Source organism: Cricetulus griseus, assembly GCF_003668045.3.
Source record: "Cricetulus griseus strain 17A/GY chromosome 1 unlocalized genomic scaffold, alternate assembly CriGri-PICRH-1.0 chr1_0, whole genome shotgun sequence".
Lineage (NCBI taxonomy): Eukaryota > Metazoa > Chordata > Mammalia > Rodentia > Cricetidae > Cricetulus > Cricetulus griseus.
In genome coordinates, this window is record NW_023276806.1 from 266469558 (window position 1) to 266482026 (window position 12469).

General features: G+C 42.9%; 1 protein-coding gene across 1 annotated transcript in view; it reads right to left on the reverse strand.

The window, feature by feature from the left end:
• Nucleotides 1-2066: 2066 nt before the first annotated feature.
• The window catches only part of Ipmk (inositol polyphosphate multikinase), a 40479-nt gene continuing 30076 nt past the window's right edge, over nt 2067-12469 (reverse strand). Inside the window, exons 5-6 of the mRNA XM_027395122.2 lie at nt 10469-10550; nt 2067-6736 (exon numbers count right to left, since the gene is read on the reverse strand). Of these exons, the coding sequence (XP_027250923.1) occupies nt 6123-6736; nt 10469-10550 (696 nt within the window). The 3' untranslated portion in view covers nt 2067-6122. The remainder of the gene's footprint in view (nt 6737-10468; nt 10551-12469) is intronic.

The following is a 12469-nucleotide window of genomic DNA, read 5'->3' on the forward strand; positions in this document are numbered from 1 at the left end:
GCGTCTCCATAGGAATCCTGGCCCACATCGACCTATGTGACGCCGGTCAGAGCTGACTTGATGCCTGGTACACAAACTGCAATTGCTTCCAAAATAAATGATTCATTTTTGTCAATTTTTATTGACATGGCTGAGCGGTCGGGAGGGAATTCAACACCCAGAACTTCAGGGAAAAAAATATCGTTAAGGGATGATTTTGTCAGTTTTATTAACATGTAATGTTTGGTGTGTATGGGGTGGGGGTGGGAGGTGTTGGTTGCAGGTATGCCTGCCCTTTCAGAGGCTAGAGCAGGGAAGTGGGTGTCTCTCTATTGCTCTCTGACTTATTGCCTTGTTACAGGCTCTCTCATTGACCTGGAAGTAGTGCTGAGGTCTGGACTGTTGCTCTAAATTTCTCTTGTCCCGCAGCCGCTTTAGCTCCAAATGAACACACAGAGACTTATATTAATTATTAAACTGTTGGCCGATGGCTAGGGCTTCTTACTGACTAGCTCAGTCTTAATTATTAACCCATTTCTATTAATCTATGTACTTCCACGTGGTCGTGGCTTACTGGATAATTCGTGGATCTGTTTCTCCTTTGGCTAGCTTCATGGTGACTGTTTCCAGCGCTTCTCTGCCTACCTTTCCCAGAATTCTCCTTGTCTCCTAGTCCCGCCTATCTTCCTGCCTCTATCAGCCAAAAAGTGGTTTATTCATCAATCAATAGGAGAAACATATATACAGAAGGACATCCCCCATCACTGGACAAAGTTAACAATCCTACCTTCCAACTGAGAAGGGCTGCCACTGATGACTGCACCCTATCACCTCTCAAAGCCATTCTGTTTTGCTAATTTGTTTGAGATGGGGATGGGGTTGTTGCTCTGTGGCCCTGGCTGGCCTCAAACTTGTAGTGATCATCCTACCTCAATTTCCCTGCCTATTTCTTTTTACCATCTCTGGACAGGTAGCCCCCTTGTACTGCAATCTCCAGACAAGGAAGGACCATGCCCCCTCTATGTGGTGTCAGCACTGGTTTCCCTTACAGTTCTTGTGGAGTAGCTTAGCCCCTCACTTGCTTTTCCTCAGTACTAAGGAGCACACATCTTGAGAAAGACTTATGGAACTCTGGTTTTACCATCTCAGGCCAGGATGCTGGCAAATAACAACAACAGTAATCCCAGCAATGTGGAGGTGAAGGTAGGGGGATCAGGAATTCAAGGTCAGCCTGCCACATGTGACAACCTTGTTTAGAAGCCAACTGTGGATAGGCAAGGTAGCTCAGTGGGTAAAAGCGCTTGCCTCAGACACCTCCCAGATCCCATCATGGAAAAAGCTCACTTTCCAAAGTTGTCCCCTGGTGTCCACATGTATCTCAGCGAGATGCTGAGCAGATAGGTGTATGTACTGCAGAGGGAGGGCCTTAGTTCAGTCCCCGACACACACATGGATTGACTGACAACTGCCTGCAATTCTAGCTTGCCAGGATCCAAGACACCTCTGGTCTCCAAGGGCACTTGCACTCCCGTGAATACACCCATGTGTATAATTTTTCTAAACCAAATTCTCAAGCAGATAAATATCTCTAATTCCTCCTAATGAATGAAAATACCTTGGCCACTCAGTAGGAGACCAATCCACAATATTTAAATATACACAAGTCTAACCAAGTTAACACTTTAAAACCACAGCATTTTAAAGCCTGGTGTGGTGGCTACATCTCGAATCCCAGCACTCTGAAGGCAAAGGCAGGGAGATCTCTGAGTTTGAGGCCAGCCTGGTCTACATAGTGTGTCTTTCTCACAAAAAAACAAAACAAAACAACAACAAAAACCCATAGCATTTTCACAGCATCAATTTCCCCAAGATTTTGGGTTTCATGCTTAAAAAAAAAAAAAAAAAAAAAAGCATTCGTACAAATTGATTCCACCCCGTCATTCAATGAGCAATGAGCAAGCTTCTCCCAACTCTGTCATCTTCAAATCCCTCCTGATCATGTCATGTGCATGCCTCAGCGCCCAAACATTTGCTGAGTGTCTTTTACACCATAAGCTTGTTCAAATGTGGTAATTAACAAAAGAAACTCCAATGCAAAACATTTTAATAAGTTGTCGAGTATACAGTTATTAGGATTATCTAAATATCACTTATAAAAATTGGTATATCACATTAAATGAGTCTAGAAACACAGTGATGACCTTTACACTCCAAGAATATGCTGTCAACGGCACAAATTACAAACCCTGAAAAAGAAAACTAGAGACATTTAGACATTTACACCCAAGTACAGCAATACATTCATTCATCAAGTATGGGAGGGCTGGCACTGCCACCTGTAGTTACTGTGGACACAATTTGGGTGCCATTTTCGATGGTTTTGTGTATCTTCCAGTATAGATCCCACAGCAGAGTGTCTTTGTATGCCCTTCCCCTTATCTACAGGGGATCACAAACCCTACCTTCAATAATTAAACTGCTGATCCTGTAAGTGGACACCAGGCTAAAGTTTAACAATACATTTCTAATAATTAAAAAAAAAAAACTTTGATTTTCTACTGACTTAATGGTATGAATCATGGTGGCTTTTAATAGAAGCTAGCAGAACAAGTTTTAAGACTTTCAAAACTGCCAGCAAAGAAGTGGACTCCTCAAAATACCAGTATTTTATGTTATAATGCAATTACTCTGAAGTGAAGAAATAGCATACTGGTGATTTAAAATCTGAGGTCTAAAATGTTCGCACTGGTAAGGGGTGACCGCAGTAACACTATGCCAATATTGTTCTAGAGGTGAAGCTAAACATGCCTTTACAAGCAAACGTGGAATTTAAAGTTGTTTTATGTCATCTCTAGCTGCCACCCAGCTGGAGTGTCAAGTGGAGGGACAGCTCTGCGCTTCTACCCTCGACTCACTTGCGCTTGGTCTCAGCCCAAAAGTCAAAAATTCTCTGCCTCATTTGTAACTCGGTACTTACCGCTTCGACTTTACCCAGACACTATCCTTTAACAGCTTTAAATGCTGGTGTCTATAGATCTCTGTGTTAAGGAAGGTCCCCAGCAGCCACTCCACCTACTTAGTCTTGACCAGTTGGTTCACAGATGAACACTTGAGAGTGGCTGAAAATGCTTGACATGGTGTGGCTTGGGGAAGGAATCTGAGTGCACTGAGGGGCCAGGCCTCCAGAAACTACCCTGAGGGTAACCGCATTCTAAAAGGACTTGCTATTTCTGGGCAATTAAGCCATTGTAGGGGGAGACAGAAAGGGCAACTGCAGCGACAAATAGACAAAACTCAAGGTCAGGGGTCTGGGAGATAAGGGCAGCAGTATAAATGGCTGTTTAAACAAAGCAAGTTTAAACATTAGACCTCAAGAGGGGTGCTACTAACATTCTGCATTCAAAGGACAGCCACAGGGCCCGTCACTTCACAGTTCAGTCCTCCCTCCAGCATACACATTCCAAATTCAAAAATAATGAGAAAATTGCAATTGAATTACAGAAATTCATTTTCCCTCAAATGTTATAAATTTGGTAGTTCATAGGCCTGATGGGTAGAGCATTGCTGTAGAGATCACAAACCACTAAATTACAGGACATCACCATTCAGAAAATAGCTCTTACTCAGTTGAGCAGCCTGTAGTATGGACAGGCAGGGTGCACAGGCCCCCTTCAGGCACACAAAGCAAAGCATCCCATCTTAATTTAACACCCCGGCTGTCAGAGCCACTTACACACATTTTCAACACGCTCTTGAAAGACTATTTAAATATTTAGCAACAATTATAATTTATGCAACGTCCATCCATATTAAAATAATTAATGTAAATACTTTATTATAAAACTATTATACAATTTAAACTTTTTATTTGAGAAATGTATTCACATCCACAATTTCTTAAAAGTCCTTTCCATGAGTGCATCCTGTAAGAAACACACTAAAATCATGTTGGGCGGGGAGGGGCTAGCATTCCCATCAGTCCAAATCATCTCCTCATTTGCTTAGTTCTTAAGTATCTGTGTGTTCACATACGTTTGGCTAGTGATGGAAGCCTCATCCCCAAAGTGGCAAATCTCAGCATCATCTTACAAGACAGGACAGACTAGAAAAAACGCCACAGGTTGGTTACATAAACACATTGATCACATCATCAAAAAGCATAATTGAAAAGTTAACATAAAGTGGGCAACAGTGGTAAAATGTAAACAAGAAGAAATGAATGTTAATCCCTTCCCTGAAAAGCAGAGATAAGAATCACTTCCTGTTTTATTCAGACAAAACCTAGTCTTCAGAAAGGCAGGATGCTGGCTTCCAAAATGTTCGAAATAGCTGTAGATGAAGACTTTACTGAGCTAAAGTGTGCCCAAGGCTTTTCGTACTTGAGTTGACTTATCCATCATATATATATGTAGCCTGACACCACCCCAAATTGCCTCTTAAGATTAAATAGTGTTCCCTAGATGAGCTTGAGAGTTACTGAATTGAATTAGAAAAAAGGTAAGACTCAAAGTTTTCCAATAATTATGCTTGAAACTCACTCCCACAAAATGAAAGAAACAAAAACATCTATAGCCAGTAAACACTTGGGCAGAGAACATTAAGTCGTGGTGGTGAACACTTACGGCCCCCTAAGTAAAACTCGGAAAAACACACATGCCGAGTCTCTCTGGCTAACGACCCATTTATGTTTGGGCGTAGGCATTTGCAAACTACTCTTTGATGGGATCAGGAAAGTGAGATAAATTCCCTCCACATTCAAGAAAATTGATCGAGGGTATACCAGTTTTATTTGTAATTCTGAAGGAAAAGGGTTTTTTTTTTTTTTTTTAAAAAAAAGGTCAAGTCATAACTCAAAAATATTTTCCAGAAATGACAAGCAGTTCAATTATTTTAACACATCAGTGAGTCAAAGTGCAAGCAATTACAGCACTGACAGCAGAAGGATTTGCAAATTTAATTTCAACTTTAAAAATATTTTATGGATCAATAAGTAGCTAATGTGGAAAAGGTGGTGGGTGTAAAATAAACATAACACTTATAAATCTACTTTTTCAAGGAGAAGTTGCCTGCCCTTGCTCTGAGGTGAAATTAAACTATGATTCCTTTGATAGATGCCACAGGAGTGAGACCTAGGCAGGAGTCCAGTCTATACCAGGCACAGCATTATGTCACTGCCTAACCAAATTCTGAGAAATGCATTTAAAAGGCCTGAAAGTAAATGGGGGTATGTATTTTTTTTTTTAAAAAAAAAGAAATCTTTTTTAATGGAAAGACTCTCAAAAATGATTTAAAGAAGAAATAAAATCAAGTCTCCACCATCCAGCTCTCCGAAGCCATAGATTGGTGATCAAAAAGCATCGCCCTTCATGACAGTTTTCACAGCAGGGTAAATGAAGACTTTTCCATAAATAAAATCCTTGAGGAAAAAAAAAAGTAATTTGTTGTTTACAAATAATCTCTCTTCTCCTGACCCTAGGGAGGGAAAATTTGTGCTCTTAACTCCCAGACTGTAGCTGCTGTCGCCAGCCGTGTTCCTCATCCACCCTTCCCACAAAGGGTAGCACTGGGCACAGAGAAGGAACCCCGGGAATCCTGCCGGTGGAACATGACCACGTAAGCACCTTTTATCTGATGTTCTCTGCTTTTTAACATGGAGTCCTCACAGCCTCCTTTCTGTGTAAAATGTTCTCCAGTTTGAGGGAGCTTGGGCACACTGGTCCTGATGAAAACAATCTGCACTTTCCAGATCTTAAGGTGGTCTGACAACGTCATGTTTACATGCGGCTCACTGGCAAGGCTGGGTGGACAGAGATTCTATGGTAACTGCCTTATACAAAGCTACGGGAATTCTGAATGACTGAGTAATGGTTTGCACTTTGTAAAAGTGTTACAGCTGTTTACTACCCCCTGTCTCACACATTCCCTGCTCGACATTCCTGTTTCTTTATTCTTCATAGTTTTCTAATGAGCAAATTAGTATTCCTGAGTAAGAATATAAAAAAGTTAACCTTCTACCAAAAGTATAAAGACAAATAAAATGCTGACTCACAATACAAACTTTTTACAGAGCGTTACAGGTGCACAGCTAATGCCTGCGGCTCTCCATGGTGATTGGCCCACTCCTTCATAGACTGCAGCGATGCTCAACTGTCTAAAATACTCCTAAGTACAGAAATCAAATGCTTCAGACCGTAAACATAGCCCTCATCTACTGTGTTGCTAGGGAACACATGAGCAAAGTCTATCATCCGCACTTCTGCTTCCACGGTCTCCTGACGGCCCGAGGGAAGGTGGTAGAACACCTTTTCCAGTTGGGAAAGGACGTTTCCGTTTAAATGTTCCTGGGACAAGCTTTTCCACCCGTTCTCTTGCTCCAGAGTTTCTACTTTCAGTGAAGTCTGACTGTGGTGCTTTTTGGAGTACAGCTTCCTGTGTCTTGCGTACACCTTGGATAAACTCTTGCCTACTGATGTCCCATTGGCCGGGGAGCCGAACAGGTGAAAGTTGTTATTGCACTCCAGTGCGTCTGCGTCCGACAGGTGGCCTTTGGAAAGGAACTTCCCCGCCAAAGTTCTGTCATTTGATTTCGTAGTAGCTGGCTGAGATGAACCTTCATAAACGAACAGTAATGAGCTTGCATAAAAGTTAAGCTGCTTCTGATTTTCAAACCACTGGAGAATCTTCTCAACCTTCTGAATACTGGCAGCAATCGCGTCTTTCCTTAAACAGAAGCCATTGTGGAAAAACTTGGAGACACCTGTAAAGGAGATACATCAGTTAGGGTCACACTGTGCAGCAGCCACTTGTAGAGTAAGCTCACAGCAAATAAAATTCTTCACTCTGTCTCAGCATGCCTTCAAGCTAATCAAATCATTAACTCCTCAGTGAGTGACATCTATAACACAGACCACAATGCTCTGATAAAGAACTCTTAATAGAGCCAGGCAGTGATGGTGCACACTTTTAGTCCCACACTCAGGAGGCTGGGGCAGACAGATCTCTGTGAGTTTGAGGACAGCCTGGTCTACAGAGAGAGTTCCAGGACAGCCAGAGCTATTACACTGAGAAACCTTGTCTGTGTGTGTGTGTGTGTGGGGGGGGGACTCCTAATAAAAATCACTTAACTGATATCAATATTCCAAAATTAAAGCAAAATTCCTACGACACACACTCGTTGCAAATAGACAGGTGGTTTAGCTCTTGCTATGAATGGCATTGGTACTGAGAAAGAATGCTAAGGCCTGGGGTGCAGGCCCATGCCAGCAATGCAGATGGCCGAGGCAGGAAGATTGTATGTTCAAACTGCTGGGTCACAAAGAGCACAGGCCAGAGTGGGGAACGTGGTGAGTCCCGACTCTCCGACTCAAAATAAAAAGCAAGAGGACGGCTAGTGATCTGTATTGTGCACCTGCCCAGTGTACCCTGGGAAGGTAGCGAGGAACTGAGAGAGGAAATGAGAGGGGGGGAGGAGAGCATTAGCCTTTTCTAAACCACACCTTAGTGGGCTGAACAAATGGTTGAGCAACTAATCACTGGCTACTCTTCCATACATATAAATTAAAAATAAATCTTAAAAAAGTAAAGCTACACTGCAATATTTAATCATACTTGGGAATGTACAGGTTCGGCAACTTGCTTTTATGTAACGTGTTCCCCCACTATGAGACTCAAACTGCTAAGGAATGAAGTTAATCATCCAGGAAATGCAAATCAAAACTACTTTGAGCCTTCATCGTATACCAGTCAAAATGCCAAGATCAATAAAACAAGTGACAGCTCATGCTGCCAAGGATGTGGAGAAAGAGGAACACTCATTCATAGCTGGTGGGAATGCGAGCTTGTACAGCCACCATGAAAGTCTGTGTGGTGTTTCCTCAGGAAGCTGGGAATTGATCTACCTTGAGATCCAGCTATACCACTGTTGGGCATATACCCAAAAGATGAGTCATCCTCCTCGAGTCACTTGCTCTATTCTTAACAGCCAGAAACTGAAAACAAACTAGAGATCTGTCAACAGATGAATGGATAAAGAAAAAGTGGTTAATTCCAAAGTTGAGTATTACTCAGCTGTTAAAAAAAAATAAAATCATTAAATTTGCAAGTAAATGGATGGAGCTGGAAAAAAAAATCATCCTCAGTGAGGTAACCCAGGCCCCCCAAAAAGACAAATGTGGTATGTATTCGTTTATATGTGGATGTTAGCTGTTAAGTCTTCAATAAGCAGGCTACAATCCATATAACCACAGAGGTTAGGTATGCAGTAAGGGACTAGGGAGGAGGTTGGGTCACCCTAGGGAGGGGAAAAAGAATAGTTATGGATGGGGAGTGTGGTGTTTGAATGGGAATGGTTCCCATAGGTTCACAGATTTGAATGTTTGGTTACCCGGGAGTGGCACTGATTGGGAAGACTGGGAGGTATGACCTTGTTAGAGTAGGTGTGGCCTTGTTGGAGGAAGTGTGTCCCTGGGGGTGGGATTTGAGGTTTCAAGAGCCCAAGCCAGGCCCCATGGCACTCTCTTCCTGCTGCCTTCAGAGCTGGAGGTAGAAATCTCAGCTTCCATGTCTGCCTGCATGCTGCCATGCTCCCCACCCTGATGATCATGGGCCAAATCTCAGAATCTGTTAGCGAGCCCCAACTAAATGATTTTCTTCATAAGAGTCACCATGGTCATGGTGTCTCTTCACAGCAACAGAACACTGACTAAGACGGGTGTGTGTGTGTGTGTGTGTGTGTGTGTGTGTGTGTGTGTGTGTGTGTGTGTGTACAGACAGAAGGATCAAATGTGGAGGAAGAAGTGGGAGTGGGGGAGTGAGATAGGAAATACAGGAAGGGACAGCTAAAATTAATTAAGGGTTGTATGGAAAAAAGCTTCAGAAAATAAAAACCTATTATGACGGTGATCTAAATGGAATCACCAAATACTGGGGAGATGGAGCCCAGGTGGACGTCTCTCATCACCAAATGAAGCATCCTGTTGAAGGAATGAATTACATCTAACTGAGTTGTTGACCAAAGAACCCCCATGGGGACCCCCGAGCAACCCAGGCTGTTGCCAAAGCTATCAGTTGCTACCCACAAACTGATGGTAAGGCCCTAATGCTGAAGTACCTATACAACTAATTGAACATGGAGAAGTTGATTGAGCTGGTCTCTAGCTAGAGCCTTCATCCATAATGACTAATGTTCATGGTTGTTATGGGATGGTATGCTGCATACTACCAAAGGAGAAAGGTAAACACCAACCCAGCTGTAAGCCCTTTGATCTATAATCAGTAGATGGGAACACATAGCCAGACAATGTGCAGAGAGTGAAAGAGCTTGGAACACACAGTCCTAAATGGGATTCTCCATAAATTCCCCCCCCCATGTCCCAGGGAACTCTGTGAAAGAGGAGGAGGGAAGAATGTAAGTGTTCGTGGGGATTGAACACACACCAAAGCAACAAAGCCTTCTAAATACAGCAGGACCAACACATAAGAGTTCACAGAAACTGGCAGCACACACAGGGCCTGCACCCGTCTGGGTCTGACAGGGCTTCCGGCACTGAGAGGGGAAGTGGACACAAGCCTCCATTCCTAACACAGAAGCTATCTCAAATCAGTAACTGTTCTCAAAAGAAAAATTAATTTTCTCCAGTGGAGTCTCACTAGATACACAAACCACTCTTAAGGCCAGGACCCATGCCCGGCAATAGATGGCCAACACAAAACAAACTCAATGGCATTTTTGGAGGTTCTTTGTCTCATAATGCTTTGTCAGCACCTTCTTTCTTTTCTTTGCATTATTGGTCCTTTGCATATATGAAATGGTTTCTGGTTTTGTGTTTTTATGGGATTTCTCTGTGTGTGTGTGTCTGTTTTTTGTTTTCCTATTCTGTTTTGTTTTAATTTTATCTAATTTTACTTTATCACTTCTTTTCTTTTGTTTTTTTGAGGTGGGGTTTCTCTATGTAGCCCTGGCTGTCCCTGAACTCAGAGATTCACCTGCCTCTGCCTCTGGAGTGCTGGGACTAGAGGTGTCCATGACCACCATAGGTCTATTATTATTAATTTTAGATGCCTGTCTGTATCCTAATGAGAATGAAAAAGAAAAGGTGTGGATTTAGGTGGGTGGGAAAGTAGAGAGGATCAGGGAGGAGTTGGGCAAGGGGAAATCAGAATCAGAAAATATTGAATTAAAAAAAAGAAAACTTATTTTCAATTAAAGGCAACAGGAAGTGAACTGACGCACAGGGCATGGCTTGAGCATATATCAGACTTCAAAGCCCACCTCAACAGTGACACACTTCCTTCAACAAGACCTCACCTACCCACAACTCACACTCGGCTATATTAGGGTCCAGGGATAACGGTAAACCTGCTTCTGTCTATTTAGGTTGCTTTTTCTAAGTCTATGAGTTTAATTGTTATTCCACAGGAGAATCAAAACAAATGCGATTAGAAGCATCTTGCTAACTGCAACAGTGAAGCATTCACTTTCGGTGCTCACCTTCCTTTAAGGTCTCTTTTGTTAAGCTTCTTCCGTAGTGCTGGTTCTGTGTCTCGTAGCTGTCAGAATGAACATGATAAACCTGTCAAAATAAAAGAGTAGTGAACATTCAAACACTAATACGGGTGCCCTTGGCCATGCGTGGTGATTTCAGGGCTAGTGACACACGATCCCTCATGTGGATGTGAAGGGATGGACATATCGCCACATGAGCAGGGGCTAAAAGAGCACCTGGCCTTCAGGTGCCCCACTTCTGAGCAGCTGCTAAGAGTAACATAGATTTTCAATATGATAGAATTACCTTTTTCAACCCATCAGAATCGACTGCAAATTTACAGGGTCAAGATGAAAGCATTTCCTAATATTGCAAGTTTAGCTGAGCTTAGTGACACATGCCTCAATACTTGGGGAAGGAGAAGAGAAAGGGCAGAAGTTCAAGGTCATCCTTGGCTACACAGCAAGTTTCAAGCTTGGGTTACATGAAACTGCCACAGAAAAAGAAATTGAAGTGGCCTGTAATATCAGCACTTGGTAAGAGAGAGAGAGGCAAGAGGATCAGAAGTTCAAGGTGAGTTCATCCATACAGCAAATGTCTAATACATTGTCAAGTGCCTGGCCAGGAGCAAAGCTCCCCAGCTAACGACTGCGTCAGCCATCAAAGCTGTGGGGTCACATAAGCCAGCACTCCACCTCACAGACTTGTGCCAGGACACACTGCACAGTGAATGGTAGAAGGAGGCAGACACATGCCTCACCGTAACATGGCGGGTAACAGCAAAGCCTGGAAACAATCATGGAGCCACCAAAAGGAGAACGTTCCATTATGGAATGATACTATGAGCCACTGAGACCTCGGGATATGTTAAATAGGAAAAAGAGCAAAACATTTTTGTGACTAACGAGAGAGCTGTGTTATAGCAACAAAATGACTTTACACAGGAAAAGGACTGCTTTAGTTTTGAAGGGGAGAGGGCTCAATCTGCAACTCAACATGGTAAACATGTTTTTTTTGTTTTGTTTTATTTTTGTTATTTTGTTTTTTTATAACAAATGACAACAAAAGCCCATAACGAATAGGCAGAAGTTGTGTTGAAGAATGACAAGAGAATCGATAGTAGAAGGTGTGAGAGCTGGGAGGGAAGGAAAGTCAGGAGACACGGGGAGAGCTCCCTTTAGGCTGAAAACCCCATCCTATGAGAAGGGTAGAGCAGACTGTAGAGCACTTGAGGGCTCAGGAGAGAACTTTGTGGAGTTGGCTCGCTCTTTTGCCTTAAGTGAGTCCTGGGGGCCATACAAGTTGTTAGGTTTTCACAGCAAGCTCCTCTGCCTACTGGGCCATTCTGCTGGCCCCCTTTTGTCTTTCTTATATGCTTTATTGATCAAGATACCAAGTCCAGCATGGGATCACTGGCACATTAGCAATCTCCCACAAATTCCTCTGAATGCCCATTTAAGATGAAAGGAAGACCATCTGTCACTTGCCCATTCTTGCAAGCTGCAATCACTGGGCACATCTAGACACACTATTGGTTGAGAGGACCATGTGCCATGTTACTTCCCCGCTATGGTGACTTCCGCAAAATGGTTTCAGTAATCCTTCCTTCCCATCATATTCTGGTATTTGTGTTGTGACATCAGAGGTGGAGAAGGATCATGTGACAACCCAACCCCCACCCCCCACCCCCAAAAAAACACAAGTCGTTCCTACTTCTGAGGCTCCTGCTCTGGCTCCTCAGATTTTAGCCTCAAGGCACGGATGCTCAAGTCGATCAGATGGCTTCTATCAGATGGCATATGGACATATGGCCAGACCATGAGAGACCCTAGCAGCCCTAGTCACCAGATGACGCCAACCCTGTGCCTATCCTGAGGTGAAAAGTATGTGCACATATCAAAACATAAATATGAGTCTTACGTGTCAGTTAAAATAAAAAATTTTATTTTATTTGTGTTTTTCGAGACAGGGTTTCCCTGTGTAACAGCTCTGGCTGGCCTGGAACT